The sequence below is a fragment of the Pholcus phalangioides genome, unplaced genomic scaffold, assembly GCF_987345545.1.
Source record: "Pholcus phalangioides strain wild (caught in Gottingen) unplaced genomic scaffold, Ppha-v1.0 ptg000024l_1, whole genome shotgun sequence".
Classification (NCBI taxonomy): Eukaryota; Metazoa; Arthropoda; class Arachnida; order Araneae; family Pholcidae; genus Pholcus; species Pholcus phalangioides.
Window position 1 is genome coordinate 5,155,133 of NW_028301616.1, and position 27,658 is coordinate 5,182,790.

At 40.3% G+C, this 27,658-nt stretch overlaps 1 protein-coding gene and 1 pseudogene across 1 annotated transcript in view; both read right to left on the reverse strand.

Annotated features, from left to right (window-relative positions):
* Positions 1–628: 628 nt before the first annotated feature.
* Positions 629–1,384, reverse strand: LOC149068620 (proteasome subunit alpha type-1 pseudogene; annotated as a pseudogene).
* A 10,843-nt stretch (positions 1,385–12,227) lies between these two features.
* The window catches only part of spz4 (Spaetzle domain-containing protein 4), a 50,484-nt gene continuing 35,053 nt past the window's right edge, over positions 12,228–27,658 (reverse strand). The window contains exons 2-5 of the mRNA XM_089250817.1: positions 27,116–27,249; positions 14,301–15,263; positions 13,206–13,328; positions 12,228–12,596 (exon numbers count right to left, since the gene is read on the reverse strand). Coding sequence (XP_089106943.1) covers positions 12,386–12,596; positions 13,206–13,328; positions 14,301–15,263; positions 27,116–27,249 — 1,431 coding nt within the window. The 3' untranslated portion in view covers positions 12,228–12,385. The remainder of the gene's footprint in view (positions 12,597–13,205; positions 13,329–14,300; positions 15,264–27,115; positions 27,250–27,658) is intronic.

Genomic DNA, 27,658 nt, shown 5'->3' on the forward strand with positions numbered 1-27,658 from the left:
CCCCGGTAATTTCTTAGGGTCCTCCTCTGTCTACGTTATGCCCCCCCCCTCCCCTCACACACACACACACACACATATTTTGGCTCTGCTGAATTCTGAGTTAGTTTGGCCTTCTAATGCTGCGGGTCACTTAGGTGCTCTGTAAGTGTGCTGCGGGACGCATTAGTGACCTAGAACTGGGTCGCGGGTAACTTAAATGTTCTATAAATATGCCTTGTGTCACTTAAGTGACTTGTAAATGTGCCGCGGGTGGCCCAAGTGATCCGTGAATATGCTGCTCAGTTAATTTTTACATAGTTAGGTTTGAGGTCACGGATCACATGAGGTGACTTCGAGTGTAGCATTTGGCTCGTGAGCCATGGGTTGAACATGTAGTTTACGGCTTGGAGGGAGATCGGAACTCGAAAATCTCAGTACTACAGCGACAAAAAAAAAAAATTCAAAAAATAATGTTTCTTTCAACATTGTTCTATTAACTTATTTCAAAATATACAGCGAATGCGAGAAATGGCAATTAAGTAGTTAAGAAGAAAAGAAAAATCAAGAAATCAAAGACAATATCGGTCACAACACCCATCGCTTCATCCGCTCCAGCAGGATTGGGTTGAGCGTCATCCTGGGCACCATCTTATTGATCACCACCAGGCGCAGAGGGTCGAAATCGCTCCGCAGCGGTCAAGAGATCTAGATATTGCACGATCTTGTCGTCCTCATAGACCTCAAAGTCGTGTTTTCGACCCACGATGGCGATGGCAACATTCTTCGTGGACAACTCGACCTCGTTCGGTAGGCATTCCCTCAGCGCACAGAGGCCGTGGCGGACCAATCCCTTCAGGTCAGACGATCCGAACTCGTCCAGGTGTTTCTCCAGGTAAGTGCGGGCGGACTGCGACCTGGCCCCAATGGCCATGCACCTGCAGTCGAAGAAGTTGGCCGAAGGGCAGATCTGGTAGATATGCGGCCCTTGCTCGTCGTAGCCGGCGACCAGGAGGCCGACGCCGTACGGCCTGTAGTACTCGCTCTGGGTGAAGGTCTGCATCTTGTTGCCGAGACAAGCGATGAGTCTGTTGATCGGCATCGGACAGTCCCTGGTGAAGCGATGGTTGAGGCATTCGGATCTCATGAACTTTCCCAAGAGCCTGGCATCGGCTGTCAGTCCTGCTATGGCAACACCGACGTGGTTGTCGACGGGGATCACTTTCTTGTGATATGCCGACAGCTCCGACGAAGCCCTCTTCAAAGCCACCAACACGGCGTGAGTGCTGTTCTTGAGCCCGACGGATGCCGATCCTTGTTTCACGGCCTCCATCGCGTACTCCACTTGATGCAGACGTCCCTGAGGACTCCATATTATGACGTCGTAATCGTACTGATTCCTGAACATGTTTCCCGACAGGAGTTGAATTTCGAGGCACTTAATAAAAACTGGATATAAACGAACTAAACTCACGAACAAACTGTCAAGTCAGTACAATAGACTGGTAATTGCCGGTTTTTTTATATTTTAGAATCACAATATCTGGTCGGGGCCTTTGTATCCGATAGTTTTTGATCCCAAGGGCTTTTGAGAAATGAAAAAACCGTACGGCACACGATAAAAATTGAAATATTTTTTAGTCTTTAAAAGTTTCAGGCTATATTTCGATTTTTTAATGGAAATGAAATGAATTTTCATATACAATGAACATTTATATTTAATAGTTTTTTTAAAATTAATGAAAATTCATATATTTTTTAATAAAAAAAATGACCTCAGAGAAAATGAAATTCTACAATAATGTAAGGCTCTCTGTTTGACTCGGAGCCCTGGGATCCTGTTGGGCTTAACCGTTATGATGCCACTGTGGGGGATCGAGATACGACAGTATATAATACATATTATGACTTGTTGGCAATTGGGCTTCATGGAAATGTTCTTTTTGGCCGCGTAATATCGGGAAGGTTGAGAACTACTGCTTTATATCAAGTTAATAGTCTTTTGGGTTTCTGCTATAGATGGTGTTGGTACAATACGTATTACAGTCGAATCCCGTTAGGGACCGTTCAAGTATTACGTCATCATCGATGACAAGGGGGGAGGGGGTTTGGATAATACTTATGTCAGAGCAACCACCCTCTATGAAAATATGAGTTAGGATTCAGAGGGGCAGAGCTGATGACGAAATTTTGCTGACAGGGGGGGGGGAAGGGGGTCAAAAATTGCTAAAAATTTTCTTACGTAATACTTGAACGGCCCCTTATAACGAACTCCAAGAAACCGGAGAAATCCTTTGGTTATGACGAAATTTCGTAATAAAGAAATTCCAGGGTTTTGCATTGTTCCCGTGTAAACTTATCTGGGAGATTACAAAAGTGTTCGTTAAAATGAGATTTTTGCTATGACGGTATTCGCTAAAATGGGATTCGACTGTATATTGAGAAACATCATTAAACTGGAACTAGTTCTGCCACCTATCAATTAAAAAACACAACTGTTGTGATTCCTAGATTCGAATTGGTGATCGGTTTTTGATTAATGTGGCAAATGAAATAAAAAACAATATAGTATGATATATTAGTAAATATTTTATAAGTAATAATATTTGTTGAATTATTAAGTTTGCTTCGAAATTTTAACTGCTGTTTTTTTTTGTTTGATGTAAAATGACGTTAATACCATTAGCAAAATGTTACTATAAATGGGTTTATATGCTTTTAATTACAATTACAGGAAGCCGAAGAGGGCAATACCTTACGAGTGTTACTAATGTCATTTTACAACAAACGAAAAAAACAACAGTTAAAATTTATAGGCAAATCTAATAATTCAACAAATATTATTGCTCATAAAATACTTTCTAATATTGTACTGCATTGTTTTTTTTTCCATCTGGGACATTATTCAAAAACCGGTCACCAATTCGAATCTAAAAATAATAACAGTTGGGTTTCTCATTCGATAGGTGGCAGAACTGGTTCCAGTTTGATAAAGTTTCTCGAGAGTATTGTTTCTCCTGAACAAAATTTGGGGGACAGAAATTGAATTTTTTGATTCCTGTATCACGCACGCATCCACATGCGTATTGGCGAACACTGCTGAGAATGCTTCCGTGTTCACGGAGTTTCTGCTGCACAGAAAAACTTTCACCATATTGTGTATTAAAGGCAGCATGTGTGTTATTTTTTCATTCTGCACGGATTTCGAAATTCCGTGCGCAGAAAACAATTCTGTGCATTTGAAATTAAAAAGAATGTGCCCCCCCCCCCCTTTTAAGAAAGCAAAGCGGGAACATTTTGTGCTGGAATTAAAATTTCCTTTTCCTCGCGAACATCTCGGTGCTCATCGTGCACCTCCTAATCCTGGAGCCAGCCCCCTCCCAAGCAGATCTTTTGTGGGGGGGGGGGGGGGCTCCTCTGGGGGGGGCTCCTCTGGAGTGAATTTATAGCGTAAAAAATAACAAAAGTAACGAGATTTGTCCAGCTTTTTTTTTGGGGGGGGGGACGCAGTTATTTGGAAAACGATAACTGCGATAGAAAGCGCCACTTTTTCACCTGGTGGTCAAAAATCAAACTTTTTTTTAATATTGGATCTTCCTTTTCTCTATGGTCCACATATCCTATACATATACCAAGTTTCATCAAAATACCTCCATCAGAATGGGCGCTACGTACGTTTGAGTGGCGTCAGTTTATTTATAAACCTACTTCAAATTTATACTTTAACTACAAATCTGTAAATTATGTCTCAATTTCCGTACACATACAAAGATTCGATACCGAAACCTTGCCATGAGGCTACAGTAAACTAATCGGATGGAAATGATATCTGTTTAAACTGCAGAGTATACCTGTGTTTCTCTACCCGGTTTCAAACAAACACTTGAAAGGCGAACATTGTATAAAATGTCTTGGGGGTAAGTTTCGCGTTCTTGGTTTAGATTTTGACATGAATGGAACACGGTCGATTTCCAGTGATCAAAGACAAATTTCAAAGGTCGGCATATCGGTGAACTAATTGCATTTCCGGTGTATATGCGGTTACACGCGGACGTTCTGGATAGTATCATGGAGGCTGCTTTTCGCTACGAAATAGGAGTTCACTCGCTCTAAATTCTTTGACATCTAATTTTCCGGAATTATTATCATAAAAAGGTTCCGATGCACTCATTCATTCATCTATATCCGTATCTGAGATCATTTCGTGGCTATTCAAGTGACAACAAGAAGGCGGTTCCTCGCTAAATATTTACTTTTATCTGGGTACGAGGATTTCCCATTCAATGTGTAGTCTGCGTAGATGTCCATTATACAGCGTGATCCAAAAGTCACGCAACCCGTTCTAAAATATTTTGTTTTTAAAATGCTATCAGGAAATAAATAAAAAAAACTATATACGTAATTCGAATAAGACAAAATTTGTGGATACAAGAATTTGTTTATACAACAAAATTTGTTTGTTTCAAAATGTTACAACATGTATTCAAATCGTGAGCCTTTTGCGTGAATGCAATCGCGGAATTATTATTTTTGCCGTGTTTCTGGTCATTTTTCTAAGGGCACTCATCTTTTCAATTTTCGATTGAATGTTTTTTTAGTTAATCAATGAAATGAGAATTATTCGTGTGCATTTGTCTTCAGATGTCCCCACATGAAAAAATCAGTGAATTTTTTCCGGGTCCGGTGATCTTGGTGGTCACAATCTTTTTGAAATAAGGTGATCATCGAAAATTATTTTTGAGAGTAATCTATTGTTTCACCTAGACGTATGGCAGGTTGCTCTATTCTGTTGCAAAAAAGAGCAAAAACGTTCATTTCATCCAACAGTGTGTGTGTAATGAATACAAGATAATATCCTTATTCAGTTTCCTATCCCCTGTTTCTTAAAAAAAAATAAATAAATAAAAATGGACCCAAACTTTCCTATTGCGTCAAATTGAGCACCACACACTGATTTTGATCAAATGCGGAAGCTTTTCATGACAGACGTGTGGATTTTCAGTGCACTAAATTCTGTCGTTTGATCTGATTTGGGGCTTTCAATTCCGGAACAACCCGAGCACGACAGACGATAAACTCCAATTTCTTTAGGGCTCTGTGAACAACAGTGCAACGTTTACATGTTTTGTCCTTTAGTCCACATATTCCATTTTGGCTCAGTACAGACGGACGGCACTTCACCTGCGGTCTTCAAACATTTCCAGTTTCTCGAAAATGGGATACGATCGGAAGACTGTTGTCTTATTGGGCACAGAAACATTTAGGGATTCATTTTTGAATCGCCTCAGTAACGGCTTCAAACGAATGAGTTGAAAAATATTGTTTAATCATAAAAATTCTTTGCTTCTGGCAAAAAAAATATCTTGATCGCACAACAGTATAGTGCTCCTGTCTATTAGAAAACTTTTCATTTACAATCAGTAGAATTGGAGAAATTAATTTTTTTTATTACGGATTGCGTGACTTTTGGATCACCCTGTAATATGCAACGTCAAAATGATTTTTTCTGCCAATGAAAACATGTGATAAATTTGCAGTGAGCCCATTTCTGCATCAATGTCAAATCTCAGTTTAAAAAGTTTTAAAAGTTGCAAAAATAATTTCAAATGATATCAAAGCTGATTGATTGAACCTGCATGATGGTTTTTTTTTCATCAATATATTCTAATATGTTATACCTTGATAATTAATGTATTGAATATTAACGCTAGAACGACGGAAATTTCGAAATGCCTAGAGAAAGACGCTAGCGGTCAAAGTCGATGCTAAAAAAAATCGATATAAATTATTTTTCTGTGTACCGAAACAGTATCTATTCAGTTTCTTTGATTTATTTTTCCAATAATTTTTTTTTCATGTACCAATTTTTTTACCATTTTCTGCCCACGAGGGCTAATTAGACCGGGACCTACAATTTATTGCCGCTTCCGAACGACAAGCTTGTTTTTTATACTCATCAAGAGGTTGGGGCGCTAACCCTTCGATGGGGGACTCCCTGCGGTAGCAATTTTTTCTACGGTCACGTCGCCATTTTTATGGTACCCCTGCGTCAGGAAAGTTTTCTAACAAGGATGAACAGGGTATCGAACTCGCGACACCTCTAAACATCCTTTGGTACTTTAGGCGAGTATCTTATCGACCTAGGTTACCGCGCCCCACCAATTTCTTGGAATTATGGACAAAAGGTCTTGTTGTGACAGACTAATCCCGTGTTTTGTTACTTCACAAAGAGGTTTAACTATGATTTTTTGAGCTTTTTTAATTCGTGACTTCATTGTCATTTGGCAGTCCACTGAAAAGGTATTTAGTATAATACGCTTGAGAAATTTGTGAAGAGATGGCATGTGCGGGATTCCGTGAGTAGTAGCGAAATCCTGGGCAATGTGAAATACATACGTAAGTCACAGCTTTTCCATGCCGGTCGCATTGTGCACTGAATGGATTTATCTTGTCGAGAACATCAACGACACTCATTAGTGGGGTAATAAAATTTCATAACTACGGGCGGAAATTTCCTTTGATCGCGATTTCAATTTTGTTTGTGCGTGGTACTCCAGACCTATAGTTTCTCTGCTTACCAACTGAGGAATTATTTTTTTCTCTGTCAAAAGCATGATATGTGGTAAAGAAATTTCTCTCCACAAATCATCTAGTACAGAGGTCTTCAAACTTTTTCATCATCAAAAGATCACCCTTACGGTGAGTTTAACATACGAATGCATGAAATGACGATGATTTCAAACATGAATGTAATTCCTCTAATGTGTTTGATTGGAACATTGATCAAGTGCTCGCGAGCACGAAATCGAACACGAGCATCGAGCACTCTGTTTATTTCAGGGAGAACCATGGTGCTCGCGAGCAACGGGTTGAAGATGCCTGGTATAGTAGGACCTCTAAGCAGTAAGGTGGTATCTTTGGTGGTATCACCGGGGATTTTTCTATAGTGAGTTCAGAGTGTAAAGGTACACAAAATGATAAGAATAGTCTCGGCACATGGGTAAGATCGTGAAAAATGAAGATTCTTTTCATCATGCGAGATTGTATCAGCTAATGAGCTTCTTCAAAAGTGTACCTTTGAATGGTACAAAATAGATACTGGAGAAAAGCAAACAACATGATGGAACATTATTTGTTTACTCGATAATAATATTCGCATAAGAAGCGAACTTTTCATGTCAGCATGTTTTGCAATTGTATTGGTTAAATATCTCAAAGCTGTCAAAATGACCGTAGTTCTAGAGATATAGCTTTCTTTTACCACCAAACTAAGAAAACCTAGAACATTTATATTTTAGGAATTTAAGAGCCTTAACAAGACTCTTACGAAGACTACAAAAGTCATGAAACTCTAATAACCTGAGATAAACCGTTTGTGGGTGTATTTGCATGTCGGAATAGCTTTGAAGTCAAAATGGAAGCTTCCGACGTTCTAGTGCATTAAACATCGTACTAAGCATTGCGTTTTTGTTTAACTTAATAGTGTATGTTATGGCGGCAGTCTGTGGTCGTGTGGTCATAGCATCCCCCTATGTTCGATTCCCGCAGGTGAAACAGTGGTGATCGACAGAAGTTGGTTTCCTGTGGTTCTCACCTTCGAGATGCCAGTGCGTGCCGATTTTCCCCGTGGAAAAGTCTCTACACATAGAGCAATGGGCTTACAAAGGTACAGATATTCAATCATTACACTTCACTCATAGCTTGTAGAATAGATGGTAGCTCTTTAATTCACGCACAACACCGAGACAAGCACCCAGACCGTTGGGTACACATGCACAACTTCCGTAACTACTCATTCGATAGCACTCGTAAATTGGCTATGGCGATAGACCGAAAATGTGCTCGGTCTGGAGTTTCATGCATGACATCTATCTTTCTAAATCGGATATGAAGAGGGAAATAAACGATTATTTTCTGTGTCCGTAATGTCCGTCATTCGATCCGTTACTTACTGTGGTGAGATTATTTCAGGAATTTATTTTCAAAAGAGAGGAAAACGATTCTCTCTCGTTTTTTCTGTTTTTGTCCATCAGCCTTATCACACTGCATTATTGATGCACAGTGGATCCCGCTTGTAACGTTCCCGAAAAAACCGTCATCAAAAACGTTGTAAGAGGGAAAGCGCTTTAAACGGGAAATCTAAATGTGTATTAGTAAAAGTTTGGACAACAGAAATAAGTCGAACTAAGTAGGGACCGCTATAAGAGGGATAAATTTCAATATGATTCTACTTCACCAAACACCAACTCTGGCCATATCGCAATTTACTGCCATTAGTGAGATGGGTTGGAAGTGAAGGTGCTGTCTATCGGTGGTCACCTCGAGTTCGTTAGGGAAAATATCTTATCTATATTCTCGCCTTGGGTTCGAACCCGGGACCCTAATAACAAACTTCACGATGGTAGACGAGCATCTTACCACTCGGGCAATATGATTTCGGTACATACATTGTCTCCACCTGTTTTTAAAGTTTTAAAGGCGGAAATTCATCAATTCTCTGATATTCAATTTTTCACAAATTAAAAAAAAACGAATTAAAAACATTACGCACATGATAAACTGAAGAGCCAAAAAACTGGTACAGGCATGTGTATGCAAATAAAGAGATATGGAACCAATCAGAGTACGGCGCTGCGGTCGGCAACGCCTATAACAACAAGTGTTTGGTATAGTTGTTAGATCAGTTACTGCTGCTACAATGGCAGGTTATCGAGATTTAAGTGAGTTTGAACGTGGTGTTATAGTCGGCGCACGAGAGATGGGACATAGCATCTCCGAGGTAGCGATGAAATTTGGATTTTCACGTACGACCATTTCACGAGTGTACCGTGAATATCGGGAATCCGGTAAAAAATTAAATCTACGACATCGCTGCGGCCGGAAAAAGATCATGCAAGAACGGGACTGACGAGAATCATTAAACGTGACAGACGTGCAACCCTTCAGCAAATTGCTGCAGATTTCAATGCTGGGCCATCAACAAGTGTCAGTGTGCGAACCATTCAACGAAACATCATCGATATGGGCTTTTGGAGCCGAAGGCCCATTCGTGTACCCATGATGACTGCACGACACAAAGCTTTACGCCTCGCCTGGGCCCGACAACACCGACATTGGACTGTTGAGGACTGGAAACACGTTGCCTGGTCTGACGAGTCTCGGTTCCAGTTGCTTCGAGCTGATGGACGTGTACGGGTATGGAGACAACCTCATGAATCCATGGACCCTACATGTCAACAGGGGACTGTTCAAGCTGGTGGAGGCTGTGTGATGGTATGGGGCGTGTGCAGTTGGCGTGATATGGGACCCCTGATACGTCTATATAAGACTCTGACAAGTGACAGGTACGTAAGCATCCTGTCTTATCACCTGTACCCATTCATGTCCATTGTGCATTCCGACGGACTTGGACAATTTCAGCAGGACAATGCGACATCCCACACGTCCAGAATTACTACAAAGTGGCTCCAGGTATACTATTCTGACTTTAGACACTTCCGCTGGCCAACAAAATCCCCAGACATGAACATTATTGAACATATCTGGGATACCTTGCAACGTGCTGTTCAGAAGAGATCTCCACCCCCTCTTACTCCTACGGATTTATGGACAGCCCTGCAGGATTCGTGGTGTCAAGTACCTCCGACAAACCAGTCACGACCCAGGCTCTGTCCCTCCAGGGATATGAGCCTTTTACCCTTGCGGGGTGGGTCGCGCTGGGGAGTGTCAAGTACCTCCAGCACTACTTCAGACATTAGTCGAGTCCATGCCACGTCGTGTAGCGGCACTTCTGCGGGCTCGCGGGGGCCCTACACGATATTAGGCAGGTGGACCAGTTTTTTTGGCTCTTCAGTGTATAATAATATGACGTCAATGAAATTTAATAAAAATTTATTCAAAATAAATTAAACCGTTTGATCCATAAAATGGCAAATACTAAAATTTAAATCCATAAAATTTAAAATACTTTCATAAATACTTAAGTTATAAGAAAAAATTAAAAATTAAATTGTGAATCGGATTGAGTGTTAATGAAATCCCACTTTTTCATCATTTTTGAACTGAACTGTTTCCTTTATTTTAAATCATTTTTTTATTCAATTACATTGATTTTATGCAATTTTGTCATGAACGTAATCTGTTTTTATTTCGTTTTGTTTGGAAATTAGTGAAAAAATTAAGTATTTTGGAAATATGCAGAATTTTTAACTGCCATAGGATAGCATACACAATCAAATATACGTGAAAAAATTGAAATAAATCAATGGGTAAATAATATTTTTAATACTACTTCTGTATAGGAAAGTTTTTATCATGTTAAAAGATAGGAGGTTCGTTAATTTTTGGCTCACACAATGGTAGCATCCTTAGCTCTTACCCAATGGTTGTACATAAGATCTTTTACCGGTACAAAAAAGGAATGTGAATAGATTACCAGAAACTTTTCCAAGTTTATCAGGACTTGATAAGATTTCCAGACAAACTGTTTATCCCATAGAAAAGCAGAAAAGGACACAGAAGACACAAAATTAATGAAAGAGAAACTTTTTTTACCTCAATTGGAATTTCACAGAATACATTTCAATCTCATTAAGCATAGTGGTTAGAATTATCTCTCTTTTGGGTTTCTCTTTTGCGTGTATTTCATGCATATTCCGATTTACTTTCAGTGAAGTTCATAAAATTTGCATAGTTTTAAAAGTCTGTTACGCTCTTGCTTGTTCGGAGCAATCTGTCTGCTGTAATTGCCAGCTGTAGGAAACCTCGGAATACCTTTGAAATCTTCAGTGGATTTCTATCGTTTGGATCCTTACAGGTACGAGGCAATCCACACCTGACTTGCGTATTAGATAACTTAGTACAACAAAAAAAGACTCTTCAGATCAGGGGTGAACAACTTTCAGCCCGCGAGTCAACCGTCAAGGGGTTTCCACCCGGCCCGATTCCAATCAAAGCAAGTAAAATTGCCAATCACAGCAAAAGAAATTGTCTTATTTATAAATATAACCGTAAGTGGTAAATAATGACTCGAGATAAAATTTATCAATATAATCACCAAGTAAATTTGGCAAAAAAATTTCAAAGGCAAGCGAAAGTTGCCAATCGCCACCAGAAAATTATTGTCAAACGAAGTAAAGTTGCCGAAAAGGTTGCGTCAACCAAAATTATGGAGAAATGCCTCTTAAAATACTGATCATATGGTTGCCTCATATAACAGAAGTTTCTGGCCCACGGGCGGCAGCATTACACATACCTGGCTCGCGGATTTTAAACATTGCGTACCCTTAATTTATAGTGTTAATATTGGTAATAGTTAATAGCTATAGCATAATTTAGGAACTACGGAAATTATCTTAATCTACGACTTCAGTTAAGATCACGAATTCAAGATATGTTTGAGGAAAAAACGGGACATTTTGACGTCCTGAGATTTTGTAAAAGAAAATGCCGGGAAAATGAAAACTTTATTCAGATATGGGGTCATTCAAGTATTACGTCAGCATCGAGGGGAGGGGATGGGGTTTCGGATTTGCTGACTTTTGATGACAAGGGGGACGGGGGGGGGTTGAAGGTTGCTTACGTCATCAATCACCCTTTTTGAAGATATGAAATATTCTAAGCTGCTGATGAAATTTTGCCGACAAGGGGGGGGGGGAGAGGGGGTCAAAAATGACTGAAAATCTGCTTACGTAATACTTGAATGGTCCCTATATACATAAACGAGAAAATACGTGCATTGGACCACTAATGCTGTTGCAAAAGGGAAAAAAAAATCTATTGCTTAATCCTTTCCTGCTGGAAGGACTTTTCAGTCCGTTGAGGCCACAAAGTGTTTGTTTGTATAATATGTGTATGCATTTTTTGTGTATTATATGTTTGTATTCGTGTATTACATGTCTGAAATTGTGTATTACATGTCTAAAATTGTGTATTACATGTCTAAAATTGTGTATTACATGTTTAAAATTGTGTATTATATGTTTGTATTCGTGTAGCACGTGTCTAAAGTTGTGTATTATTTGTTTGTATTCGCTTGTATATTTCGGCTGTTCTAACTGCGAAATTACGCGATACTCTTTCTTCACTTGGAGATGTCAAACGGAATTAGTCCATCAATACGAATTTACATGGTGTCCCGTAAAATATGCTTTGAAGATATGGTCACCGCACTTTTATGAAATTTCTATATTATCATGCGAATGAACATATTTTGAATTTTTTGGAGCGAAAAAGGGAGAAAAACATCTGAATATATTAAATAATCTTTTATTTCGGTTATATTAATTTCCATGACAAAATACAAATAAAAATTTCTGTGTCGTCTTCGAAAAGAAAAAAAATGATATCACAAAATAAGAAACGGTGTCTTTTGACGGTGTCTCCGTTTTCAGAGACATCTCGTCCAATATTAGCTTGCCGTTCTTCCAGTTCTAGCCCGTGATCTTGGGACGTCGGGTGCGATGTCGTAACAGATGCACACGCAGCAGGACGGGAACCGAAACCAGTCCGAAAATATACCTCGGCATTCGTTTTTGGGATCGAACGCAAGCAACCGGTGCAGGCGGTACTGTTGCTCGCAGCGGCACCCTTCGCGGCACAGCATCTGGTGGTTCTCGAAACTGCGTAAGAAACGATTGAAACATAAAATAGCACGTGAATGTTATGGCAAATTTGGTAAGAAATTGGATTATAGTGCATAATAACCGGTTACTATGCATAATAACAGACCATTTTAATCAGTTTGATTAATTTTCCTGAATTTATCACTTCAACACTTTGCGGGCCAGAGGTTTTATTTCAGCACTTCGTTGGAACAGTTCGTACTTCATAAAAAAAACCCTCTCTCCTTAATAAGGAAGGCCCCTGTATCCCTGCCCCTTTGCAGCAGTTTTTGTATAGTTTATGAGTTTTGCTAAGAAACCGAATTCACGGGAGGACTGTTCCTATTATCTCAAGGGGCCGTTGTAACAACGTTGTTTCCTGATGCGGTCGTATGCAGAGTTTTCCACACTGCACGCGGTGCAGAAACCTGCTCTTCGGAAAACCTGGCTTAACCGGTAATTATGCATATACCCAAGTGTCTTTTGTGAATTTAATACTGAAAAAGTTATCACTTTTACCGCCGATTGTGAATAAAAAATACCCAAGCGGCGTTGGTAAACATTATGAATCGTGATAAACTAATTACGTTTGCCAGTTCAATCGAGAGAAAAGAAACAAGCACTCACGCGCATTTCTCAAAGTGGACGTACTGCTCGAACGGGTAGACGTTGAGTAGAGCCAAGGTCTCTCCTCTGGTGTTGTTTGCCCAATATGGAGCGATCACTTCGTTCTTCACAGGGCAAGCGTTTCTAATAAAGAAGCCAAAAAAATGTATCGTCAAAAGAATGATATTACCAACATGTACATGAGAATACTGTAATTTATATCGAATAATGAACAAAGCAGCGGCGCCCAATTATGGGTGGCTGGGGCCCCTACGGGTCCACGGCCCGAATTTTTGAATTGTAATGAAAAATAACAATATCAAGTTGGAAAAAAATAGTTAAAAAGAAAAGTTTTAATTAAATTGACGCGAGAGAATTCACCTTCGATATCGAGAGAGAGAGAGAGAGAGAGAGAGCACCACTGTGCAGTATAGTAATATTGTTGGGGTATGACAAAAATTACAACACTATCACTTGTGGTGACACCTCTCGATAAGAGAATGAAACACGTTGTTGTAGATCTTCTACAGTACAGAAGATAGCATTGTGCTATCGCATCATACTATTACTTGTGCTGGATAGAACGTCCTCTATATCCTTCGATAACATTCTCGCTGAGAGATTGGCTGTAGTTCCCTTGCTATGAATGGTGTGGGGGGGGGGGAGGAGGTCCATGGTAGATTCCAATATTTCCGGGGGTCAACGACTAGAGCAGCGGTTCTCAACCGGTGCTCCGCGGAGCCCCAAGGACTCCCAGGGGCTCCACGGCGACTCGAAGAAAATAAAATGAATCAGTAAATTTGATAGATAAGCAAATAAGAGAGGCCTACAATGTGTTCTGCCATAAAAATTGTATACAGAAAAGGGCTCCTCGAGTCAAACAGGGATCCGCCATACAAATTATATGCTAGAAAGGGCTCTGCGAGTCAAGAAATGTTGAAAACCGCTCGACCAGAGTATCGTTCAATGGGCTGCTGCCAAATTTTGGTTCACTACGCACCTAGTCTCAGTATTTTTCGATCATACCATTGATTATTATTATTGAAGTACATTCCATTCCCCCTTCACAACATCATTTAATAAAGAATCAAATAATGAAGAAAATAGATTACTCACATTCCTCGTCTGGGTACAGGCACTTCTTCATCCTTCTCCTCGTCTACGGAACTGTCCTCACTTTCCTCCATGATCAAGTCTTCGGGAGCCTCTTCCTCTTCTTTGGTGCCGGATTCCTGGTTTTTCGAATCGGATTTCAGGTCCTCGTCGTAGTCTTTGTTTTTATTCTTTTCATCGACGCTGTTGTGAGAGAAACCCACGTACTTCCGTTTCGGACGGTCGTTGTAGTCGTACTCGTCATCGAAACTGGTCCTTTCCAACGCGTACGGCCCCGGGTCGTCTGTAGCGGAATCCGTGCTCACGTATGTGTCCATGAAGCTCGTCTCGAAAGTGCTGGCTGTAGGTTCGAACAACGAACTGGAATTGTCGGTGGGTGCACCTTCGATATCGTATCCCAACGTCATGGCATCGGCATCTGTTTCTGCATCAGCGGTCGTGGTAACGGAATCACCTTCGTATGCGGCGTCCTCCGAGTTCGATGGATCGATCGTGTCCCTTCGTCGATCGAATTTATCGGCACTGAAAGTCGACGGAACACGAGTGGAAGCGATTCCACTGCCTGTGCCTTTAGCCGTGGCGGTGAACGTCGATGTTCCTCCGTCACTGGTCGCCGTTGGCGTCGTCACACCCCCGATCTTTATGGAAGTTCGCGTGACTATCCTGAATATCGTTTCCTCGGTGGGAGTTGGATTCGAAGACGTGGCGGAGGTCGTCGTCGGTGGCGTATCGTCGTCATCGAATATCTGGGGTCTGGACTGCCTCCGCCTGCTGCCGGGCTTATACCTTGCCCTGATAGCCCTGCCCCTTCCGTACCTGACTATAGTCTTGGGTTCAAGAAAATGAGGGTTGTACCTCAGACTGTACTCGTGCATCTCCTTACTCAGTATGAGGTTGTGCCTTTCGTCTCCGTACATTCTACGGACGAGACCTTGGTTGTCGAAAATGTATCGTTTCACCGATTGCCTGAAAAACAAAGAGAAGGTTTCTTTTTAATGTTTTTATGCAGCATACAATTTTATTCATATTGTGTCATCTCCCAAATATACACGAACGAAAAAACGAGGGCCCCCGAAAATATAGGATCCTGCCACCCATAGGCCAGTACAAGAACTACCAGGACATGGTCTGTGAGGATCTACTTTACCGCACACCAACTCCGGCCATATAACGCCATATGGCAATTTCCAACCAGAGGAGTTGAGTGGGGGAAATGAAGGCGCCATCTATCGGTGGTCACCCCAGCCTGGGTAGGTAAAGAACAACTTTTTCTTGATCGGATTCGAACCCGTGGATCTTGACGTTAACCTTCATAGTGAAAGACAAGCATCTGACCCTCTGCGCCACTCGGGCGGTCTGTGAGGATCTGAAAACTTTCGTCTAACAGACACAGACCTGTCCTCAACCCTTTACATCCCCTATGGAGACATGGCTATGAGCCTTGGTCATGTCTGGCTTTACAGTCCTCTCAACCCATGCACAGGAGCTTTTGCATTCCTTTGGTTAACTGAGTTTAAGGTACTGTTAAAAACACACACCATTTTGGTAATAATTTTTTTTTATTAATAAGGAAAACGAATTGGTTTTTAGTAACTAAATACACGTTTTTACGTTATTTTCGGAATTTGTCTCAATAGAGCCAGAGGTTCCCAACTTGAAGTTTCTCGTGGAACCCTGGATAGTTATAAGGCTATTCCGCGGTACCTTTGATGATAATCAGGCTGCTCTACGGAACTGAATATTTATGCAAAAAAATGTGTTTTCTCATGATTACTGCCGTCTCAACAGCATATAGCCCCAGGGAAAAATTGAGGAGGAGGGCTTAGGCACCACCTCTTTATACACACTTATTTTCATACACCATTGCGCCAAATCTTTTCATGAAAGTCCCCCTATGCCACAGAGGTTCCCGCATGGAAATCAATTATTGACCCCACGTCCCAAGGCGGATGTGTTTTGCAGGGCTCCTGCCCAGGGATCTGAGATGATAATCATTATTTTTTATTCTTCACACTATGCAAAGCACAGCAGTGATTTTACAATTGGGCCATATAGCCCTCTTGTGGTCTTACGATATTCTAAAGGGGGGACATGGGAGAAAATCAGATGAAAGTGGGAGCCACAACATGTGCTGAAGGAGGCCACAGAGAGCTGTCAAGAAGTAACGTTCTTAAGTGAAGTATTTTGGAAAAAATGAGACAGCTTTCAAAATCCAGCAGAGCTGTTCATAGAATAAAGACCATCTTAACCCATGACCCCCCATGAGGCCATGGCCGGGGTCCTCATATCCATGGGGGGGGGGGGGCCCACATGATAAAATTGGGTAGTAAGATTTTTTAAGTGCAATTATGTGTAAACATGTTAATTGAGTATATACATACTTCCAGCTGAGTATGAGGCTCCAGAACATTATAATCATAGGGACTCATAACGGTGATATGTATAGAATTTTCACAAGAAGGAAGATCACTGAATTCTAGTCCGGGGTAGGCGCGAGTCCACGGTGGTGTGTCGGGTGGGGCGATATAATCTGTAGGTACATGGGCTCGCCTTGTATTTTACATAGACCTATTTTTCCCATATAATTCGATGATCAGAAAGAGTGATCTATTCCCCCCCCCTCCTTCTGGATCTGTGCCTGGCTCAGAGTTCCAGAGATCGATTTTATTTATAAAATTTTTGATCATTTTCAAAAATGAACTTCAGTTTTGACAAAATTCAATTCAATAAGTTCTAAAACTATCGTTCCTGGTTGAAGGTAGGGGGCCCTGGGTAAGACGGGGGAGGCACGAGAAAAAATATGGTCCACAGGGGGCCATGAGCTAGAAAGGCTTAGGATCCGTACTTAGGATCGTATCATATTACATGCGAGAGAAATACACATCTTTGAACCGTTTTATCATCGAATTTGCTTTGAAATTTTAACAGTTGTTATTTAAGTGTTGTAAACTAATAATAGTAAAATTCGCAGTTATTAGACACAATACCATCAATCTACAGGGTTTTATCCCGAAGAACCCAAAAACATCGGTTTCCCAGGTTCCTACCCCGGCAGTAACGTTATCTGTGGTTTTCCTGTAGATTATAATACCTAGCAGAGATTTCTCGACCTCCTAAGGACCTAGCCCTCCAATTTTTTCTTTGATAAATAAGCCACAAGTTATGAAATTAATATATATTTAAAATTAAAGTAACTTATACTGACTCTCTGAGTGCAGATGAGGCTGCATATTTTAATTCCTTTATTGACTCACATCTTATACACGTACAGCTCGCCCTGAAAAAATGCTTCCACCACAGTCAGCCGTCCTTGGCTTTCCGTGATTATAATCTAAAAAAGGTTGCAAGCAAGCCGTTGCTAGTTGGTGCGAAATACCGAGCACTGCGTTCTCGTCTTCTCCGTCTTGGTTTCTCTACTAAGGCCGGGATTACACTATAAATGTTTTATGAAAGTTCTTTTATAAATCTTGAAAAATTCAACCAATAAGCTTATTGGTTGCATTTGCTTGAATGCAACCTATGAGCTTTATTGGTTGGATTTTTCAAGTATTATAAAAGAGATTTTATCAAACTTTCACAGTGTAATCCCGGCCTAAGGCATATTTGCTGATAAAATTCTATTTCTACTCGTCTATTGCTTAGAACAAAACTAGATAAGAAAGGCGCCATTTTTTTTTTCATAGTGAACAAGTTTACAAAATATGAACGTTTAGAGTCTGAGAAGGTCATCTTAACGCATGGGTACAAAAGGCACGGTCCTGTTCTCTGGCACATAGGAGGCACTGAGCAAATACGTTATTTTATCCACGCGGAAATTCGATCGATTGACAAGAGCCACATATCTTTATGGCCCTTACGATGAGGGCTTTGCTCGCGCGCCCCTCCGGAAAGCGGATTTATAGTTTTGTCGTCTGTGGGCTATACACATTTTGCCACCCTCCACCCATTCCAGTCTAGGTATTCAAATTAGCCATTGCCCTTTCCCACACCGTAAATTTACCTCTGTGTCTAAATCGCTCTTTTGATCGTACACATGTTTTCACACCCTGTTAGGTAACTGTTTTTTTTCCTCACTCACCAGGATATTCATTTCATCGCTCGCATAGCTGCGTACACTGTTTTAGTCGCTCACATGCTCACCCCCTCCGTAGGTTAGTGATCCAAGTGGTCTGGAGTTTTTTTTTTTTAAACGATACTATCTCGTTAAAATACAAAAACAAAGAACAGCATTTCGAGAATCAGTAACGAGAATGTTTTCTACTTTGAAAGCTCTCCGGGTTCCAGGATTTTTCAAGGTTCCGTGGCGTTTGATTATGCGGAATCCCAGTCCGTGGAACACCAGTTGGAAACCCATAGGCTTTCTCAAAGCTAATTACTAGTTCCTATGAAGACAAAAATGTAGCATTGGTAGGCGATTTTGGCTGTAAAAAACGCCAGTGGAAAAAATAAATTCAATCCAGTTCTATGTGTTTTCTTTCCTCTCTCCCCACTATCGCGAAGTTTTATTTTAACCCTATGAACAGAAATTGTTTTTTTTTTCGTCTCAGTTTTTTCTATACTCCTGTTAGTGATTTACCCACACCACATTAAATAGTATTCTACTATAGAAAAGTAAGAGTGAAAGAGAACACGTGGGGGTGGGGAGAGAAATCTACTGTGTACACGCTTATCTACTTATCTATATTACACTCTTTTCCCCTTTTCTATTTCCTTCTATTTTTCTTTCCCCCTCTTCTTCTTCCTTTTTCTAACGTGCGGTTAGGTTGGGATAGGGTGGCCAGATGTCCTGGTTTTCCGGAATAGTCCCGGATTTTCCCTATTAAATTTACTGTCCTGAAAAAGGCTTTCGGGACGCATATTTGTCCCGGTTTTTCTTTGTGCAATAAAAAACTGAATGGAATAAAATTTTCAAATACAGTCTGTCCCGCTTAATTGGTTGACGGATAAAATCCTCTGCGACCAAAATTTCTCCCATAAAGACAATTTTAAGGTTGTCTTTTGCCGACACCGGTGGAACAGAAAAATTCGTTTTTATGTCCCACCTAAGAAATCTTTTGCAAAAACGAAAATGTTCAATTTTATATACAGTAAAACATCCCTTTTGCGGTCACCGGCCGGACAACAAAATTTGCCCGTAAAAGAAGGGTGACCGCTAATAAGAGGTTTGAAAATCATAGTTTTATTATACACGAATAAATTTATACGTGGCCGTAAAAAGGGGGGGGACCGCATTTGAAGGGTGTCCGTTAAGAAGGTTTTTACTGTATTTTGCAATGTGTTAGTGCATGGGTGCATAGCCTCCCAACCGCAGGCTAAATTCGGCCGTCCAGAGTGTTCCATCCATAATATCCCTCATAATCCTTGATGAATATAATCCCTCATAAATAGCGTATCTATAGGGCAAGGGTTTCTCAACCTGTAGGGGGAGTGCGGTCCACTTCATTGGTTTGAAAATGGGTCGTGGGCCACTTAACTAAGGGATCTGGAATGCCCTATAAAATTCGGGTCTTATGGTAACCCCATGTTTACAAGTTTCTGGTCCACTAGCACTGAAAAGATTGCGCGCAGAAAGAATATTATATGCCAGCGTTTCTCAACTTATGGTCCGTGAGAGACCTCTGGTCCGTAACGGTGGCGTAGGTGGTCCGCGGGCAGACTGCATAAGCTCATTGTAATTGAAGGGAAATTATACAAATTTAAGCCAGGAATATTGATGATATTTCTGGTTCAACTAATGGTGTTCTTTTTTCCCTATAAATTTTAACAGGAATGCCGTTTTAACGTTTGCGGAGTGGCCGTTCCGGAAAGCGCTAGCGCGTTTGCGTTTCATGTGAGACCATGCATTCTTCGATGCCAGTTGCTTGTATTGGTGTGTACTATCATCTAATTAAAGTTTTTCCCCATCTTTTCTGAGTCACCCCGTATATGAAAAAACTCATCATGATGAGGTGGCCACATTTCATTGCAGAAAAATACTGAAAATTGCGATCTTAGTTGCAGTGAAAAACGAGACACCACCAATTATAACCAAAAACGTTACCATAACTCGACAAAATCAATAATCTTATCTAAAATTTCTGAAAAATTACTGAAGGATGAGAAAATGAAGGGCGACTGGAAATTGCAGCGAATTGAAATGTAGCTCCGGGAAAAAATGCAACATAATCATGTGATGATGTATCATCACTGGGATTATAGCCGTAATTTTTTTTTTTTGTAATTTGTGAAACTTATCTATTCCATTCACGATGTTAGTGAGGATTATGAAGTAAAGTTATAGCTTCGTTGAAAAAAAACGGGACAATTGTATAACCGTACGTTAAACGGCGAAAAATATGAGAATGCCCAATAAAACATGGGGCATATGGTCACCGTACTATTTCTGTGAATTAGTTGTCCCTCGAATTCTTTCAGACGTGTCACTGGTTAGTTCTTGGGTGTAGAAAGGTAAAGGAGAAACGTATATTGTATAGATAAATTTTTTTTTGATCTCCGTGAAACTCCGTCGGTTTCGTTGCCTGTAGTTTATGATCCCTCCGCTAGATGGCAGCAGCTTCAGAAATAAAAATGATCTTCAAAGATAACATTTTAAATATTTTCAAAGATACATTTAATGCACAACAATAATAAATTTAGGAAACACACAAACACACATTTCTCATTATTTTCTAAAAGTCATTCTCTTGAAAATACATCATTATCCTTTTTAAAAAAATGATCTTAACTCAAAAACACGATTATTAAATTCACTTTCGAAGTAATTTTGATAGTCTTTTATCTCATTTAATGCAATTAACTCAATGATAACAATATTTAAATTTTGACATTAAAGTAAATTGGAAGTGAATGGAAGGAATTAGTGTGTTTTTCTTAGTAAACATTCATTCATTGAAATTGGATTATTTTTTACAAATGGCTGGAATTGACGTCATCACGATGACTGGAACCAAACAAAAAAATAAAAGAAGTAATTTAATTAAAAAATACACAAATTTATTACGAGATTAAATTACAAAACAAAACCGAAAACATAGACGAGGAATGGATCGACAAAGTAAACAAATATGTCGATTCCAGAAGGAATTCGGAGATAATTTTAATTCCGAGGAAATTATCTGGAGAATTCCTGAACAAAACAATGATGAATAATAAGAGTGTGGTGAGATTCGATTTGTATTTTATCTCACAGATGGCGGCACTTGTAAAGCTGATGCCATTGGATTGTCACGCGGGAAATCGCAAGAGAAGCGATCAAACCATCAAGAGCTTAACATGTCGCTCCGTAGATTTTTTTATTTCGTCTTATGTTTCGTGTTGTAAATAAATAATTATTTTAAGAAATTAATCAATTATCCTGAATCCATCATTTTATCCAAATCACGCAACCTCATAACCCAAAGTATGGTGACCGCGGACTTCAAACAAGTTCCAGTTTCTTCACTGCAGCACGAGGCAATCTACTGGTGTTTCCCGTGAGTGAACTTTCGCTTTCCGGAACTTGACATCACTTTTCCTGGATTTTCATCATGGAAGTAAGTGCCGTTCAGGTACCACTTTTTAACTACCATGATCCAGCGCTGTGGTTTATCATGTGTGAAAGCACTTTCGCTCTCGCTGTTCCGAAACCGATAACCGAATCTGTCACAAAGTACAACTATGTTGTCGCGAATCTGCCTCCGGAAAGTGCGGCTCTTGTCCGGGACATTCTCGTTAATCCGCCGGCCACGGATCCGTATGAAAGGCTGAAATCGGAACTGATTAAACGGTCGAGCGAGTCGTCGTCCACTCAACTTCGAAAGCTCTTAACATGCGGGTCATTGGGAGATCGGAAACCATCCGACATTCTCCGCGAATTGCGACGACGAGCGGAATCGCATTCTGTCTCCGACGAATTGCTGATGGAGCTTTTTCTCCAACACCTACCGGCATCAACTCAGTCCATTCTCGCTGCTGTCACTCCACTCGTTCTCGAGAAAGCTGCTCAACTCGCCGACAAAATTCATGAAGTGAACCCTCATCATGTTGACGCAGTTGAGAAACCGCAACAGCCGGATTCCGTCGCGCAACTTCGGGACGAAGTGGCTCAGTTACGCCGCGAGTTGAAAAACGTCCTGCGTTCGCGTAGCAACTCTCGTCAACGTACCTCACGTGCGCGCAGTCCGCATCCACGATCGGAAAACTTCTGCTGGTATCACAACAAATTCGGCAACAACGCCAGAAAGTGCGTGTCGCCGTGCAAGTTTCAAAAAAACGAGGCGGGCGAGGAGTAAACGCGACATGCTCCTTGCCACAGGCATCTCGTCGCCTTTTTACCATGGACAGAAATTCCAAAATTCGATTCCTGATTGACACTGGATCCGATGTTTCTATCCTTCCAGCATCACCATCACAACGACGCCGCGACGCCACTATGAAGCTCTCTGCTGCTAATGCTTCATCCATTAGTGTTTATGGTCAAAAGAGGGTGACATTAGATTTCAATCTCCGTCGTAATTTCACTTGGACTTTCCTACTGGCTAATGTTTCCACACCCATCATTGGGGCAGACTTTCTGTTCAACTTTGATCTTGTTCCGGATCTCCGACGACGATGTTTGCTGGATAGGACAACAAAACTCAATACTGACTGTGATCTTCACATTGCAGAAGTTCACTCAATCAAACTCATCGAAGGTGACACCATCTACCACAGCCTTCTCAGCAAGTTTCCCGACATCATCAAACCACCACAACCAGGACAACCTGTGAAACACTCTGTCGTGCATCATATTGAGACTGTTGGTCCACCTGTGCATGCCAAACCAAGACGTCTAGCTCCTGATCGATTGAAAATCGTGAAGCAAGAATTTCAGCAGATGCTTGACCTCGGCCATTTACGACCATCTAACAGCTGCTATGCATCACCTCTGCACTTGGTCCCGAAAAAGGACAGTGATGAATGGCGTCCAGTTGGTGATTACCGAGCTTTAAATGCACAGACTGTGAAAGACCGGTACAGTGTTCCAAATGTTCTGGACTTTACATCTGAATTGCATGGTAGTAAAATCTTTTCCCATATAGATCTCATTAGGGCCTATCATCAGATTCCTATACATCCGGAAGATGTCCATAAAAGTGCTATTATCACACCGTTTGGGTTGTTCGAGAGCACTCGAATGCAATTTGGCCTTTGCAACGCTGCAGCCACATTCCAAAGGTTTATTGACGAGGTCACTCGTGGACTTCCATTTGTATATGCCTTTGTTGATGACATACTGGTAGCCTCGAAATCACCAGAAGAGCACATCGAACATCTAAGGTTGTTATTCGAACGTCTGCAAATATATGGCCTCAGCATCAAGCCCTCTAAATGTGTATTTGGTGGTTCATCAATTGAATTTTTGGGTTACAAAGTTTCTGGATCTGGCATCGAGCCTTTAACAGATCGTGTTGATTGCATCCTGAACTTTCCTAAGCCAAAAACCATCACTCAATTACGACGTTTTCTTGGTCTCTTCAACTTTTATCGTCGTTTTGTGCCCAGAGCTGCACACATCTTAACACCTCTACACAAGTTTTTGGAGGGAATAAAAAACAAAAAGAAATCCAAAAGAGCTACTCAAACCAAGCCAGCTGATATCCTTCAGTGGACTGATCCAGCCGAGCAAGCATTCATCGATGCGAAGCAAGCTTTAGCGGGTGCAACATTACTTCACCATCCAATTCCTGGTGCCAAGCTAAGTCTATGGGTTGACGCCAGTGATTTAGCAGTCGGTGGTTCGCTAATGCAATCAAATGGAAAAGGATGGGAACCCATTGCATTCCTGTCCATGAAACTGACAAAGAGTCAACAGAAGTTCTCCACTTACGACCGAGAACTGTTAGCAATGTACACTGCTGTCAAAAGATTCCGGCACATGCTAGACGGCCGTGAGTTCATAATTTTCACAGATCAGAAACCTCTTGTCTTCGCCTTCAAGCAAAATCCTGATAAATGCAGCCCACGTCAATGGCGACACCTCGACTTCATCTCGCAATTCAGCACTGATGTTCGTCATACTAAAGGTGCAGATAATGTGGTAGCTGACGCTCTTTCAAGAATAGAAATCAACTCGATTTCCAAATCACCATTCCTGGATTTTGACCTTTTTGCAACTGCTCAACGAGAGGATCCTGAATTAAAACAGTTACAGCAAGACAACTCTAGTTCACTGACTTTCAAGTCAATACCAAGTCCATTTACCGCAACAGAACTGGTATGTGATGTGTCTACAGGCTCACCAAGACCATTTGTTCCAGCGAGCTTCCGCAAGACTATTTTTCATCATTTCCACAATCTTGCTCATGCAGGTGTAACATCATCTACTCAGCTAATATCTGCAAGATACGTTTGGCCTAACATGAGAAGGAACATCAAAGATTGGGTAAAGTGTTGCAATTAGTGCCAACGCTCAAAGGTTGATAAGCATACCAAAACACCTTTAGGCACCTTTGCAACACCCGATGCAAGATTTTCTCATATTCATATCGATCTGGTTGGACCTCTGCCTCCTTCAGAAGGAAAGACATACTGCTTAACAGTAATTTATCGCTACACCAGATGGCCGGAAGTCATACCTGTAGCAGACATCACAGCAGACACAGTTTGTCGTGCCTTGTTCGATGGTTGGATTTGCCGTTATGGATGTCCATCAACCATAACAACCGATCAAGGACGGCAGTTCGAATCATCACTCTTCAGAGAACTGATCAACCTGCTTGGCACTAGCAGGATTCGTACCACTGCTTACCATCCACAGGCCAATGGCATGGTCGAACGGTTCCACCGTGTCTTAAAAAGCTCATTGAAGGCACATGAGAATCCAAAGTGGACCGTCACATTGCCAGCCATCTTACTTGGTCTCAGGGCAGCCGTCAAGCCGGATATCAAAGCCTCTAGTGCAGAGTTAGTGTTTGGTACATCTTTGAGATTACCTGCAGATCTCTGCACGGATACACCCGGTCAGCTCTCATCAACATACACATATGTACAACAGCTCAGAGAGCGTATGAATAGCATCAAATCATGCAAAACATCAGCTCATGGTCAATCCAAAATTTATGTGCATCCTCAACTGCAAACTTGCTCACATGTGTTTCTTCGAATTGACAAGATCACACCACCTTTGACACAACCATATACTGGACCCCATGAAGTGATTTCTCGTAATGAAAAAAATATCACTTTAAATGTAAATGGGAGAAAGACCTGTGTTTCACTTGACAGAGTGAAACCCGCATTTATCTTTAACGATGTCTGTGTGGAACTTGACAAAAACAAGCTCGAAGAAAAGAAAAATGACACTGTGCCAGTACAACCATATGTCACTAGGTCTGGCAGAAAAGTCAAATTCAGTCCTAGGTTGATAACCGAAATTAATTTTGTTTCGAATTGTGCATCATAATATTTTTTTTGCATCATATAATTCTACATTTCATTGATTTTTTTTGCATCTTGTATTTCATGCATCTCATTTATATTATGCATCTGATATATATTTTGTACAGCTTATTGAATTTTCTGCATTTAATTGTACATTTTGCATCATATTTTTTTTTTAAGTGTATACTTATTGCACATGATTTCCTGCATCATTGTATTATGTCTTGCACATCTATTATTCTGCATCTTATGATTAATTTTTTGTATCACATTTTCATTTTGTATCTCATTTATCGTTCTCTCACCATGTTCCTTCACTGGGGGGAAACTCATGTGGTGAGATTCGATTTGTATTTTATCTCACAGATGGCGGCACTTGTAAAGCTGATGCCATTGGATTGTCACGCGGGAAATCGCAAGAGAAGCGATCAAACCATCAAGAGCTTAACATGTCGCTCCGTAGATTTTTTTATTTCGTCTTATGTTTCGTGTTGTAAATAAATAATTATTTTAAGAAATTAATCAATTATCCTGAATCCATCATTTTATCCAAATCACGCAACCTCATAACCCAAAAGAGAACAAAATAATTGCAGTAAATGACCAGTTAAAAAGAATAGCATTTAATTCTTTTGAAATAATCGTAAATTTGAATCAAATAATCCCAAATAATCCGATCGTTGCTCATTTCGAAGAAAAAGCAAAAAAAAAAAAAAGGAATTATTCTGTTTTGAAGACAAATAAAATAATATCATGTTTGTTTGTTTTAATTACAGGCTGTTAATTTAATCCTACCGATTAGTTTTTATCCGCCCGCTATTTAAAATCAAATGCTATTTTAAAGCATATTTTAAGCCTCAAATTACTCATTTTTGCTTTTAATTTAATTTCGATGTTTTTTTTGTTATTTTTGAATTTTTCTGCTGGAGAATTTTCTGATTATTTGAAGGAAAATAACAATTTTTTGTCACGAATTCGAGACAGGAAAAGGAAAAGATACACGTGTCTCTTTGTTTTTGGAATTTATAAGAGAAACTTACGAACAACCGCGGGACAAAATAATTTGACCGTAAAAGAGGGATGACCGTTAATTAGGGGTTTGAAGTGTTTTTAGGGGTGTGTTAAATGTTAATAGGGGTTAAAAAATATCTTTATTATCCAAAAAAGGCCCATTGATATTGATAAAAAATATCGAAAAACCTCCCCAATTTATTAAAATCTGTCAAGACCAAAAACATTCACAGTATCAAATATTTCGGAGGATGGATTCCGTTTCACGATCAAAATGCGAATGTAACTCGAATTCCTTATACAATAGTAAAACAAGATTATCATTATTTTCCCGCATTGGGCAAAATTCATCGGATTCACTCGAGCGGGAGAGCGAAAGAATAAATAAAGAATTTCAATTTGCATACCATGGATAGGCACTGCCAGGGGCTGTACAATAACTGCTACTGCTCATGTCGCAAGGTATCTCTGCCAGCAGCCTTGCGCTCACTCTCGGCCCGCAGCTTTGTGAAGCTCCCAAAGACACGAACAGGACGAACACCTAAATATGGATATAGTAGAGGGAGAGAGGAAAAAAAAAATGAAATTAAATAAACGTATCGATGTTATCTTTGAATACACAAGAATCCTATTTGGAGTAAAAGAATCTTCAGTAACCACAAAACTGCGTGCCGAATTCTGTCATTTCAATTTTCCCGAAGACATTAAGGATACATAATAAATTCTGGTTGATGGGGGAATTGATAATATTTTAGATTAATTTAATACCATGAAGAAATTATTAAAAAAAAATTAACGATTCCCATTATGTGAGATATTAGTTAAAATATTTCAGACAGAAATATACAGGGTGCCCAGAAATGGACTGACGGTTTTGCAAAATGCAACATTTTAGTATAAGAAAATCAATTTTGAAAGCAGACTTCTAGAACAAGCCTCAAAATTCAATT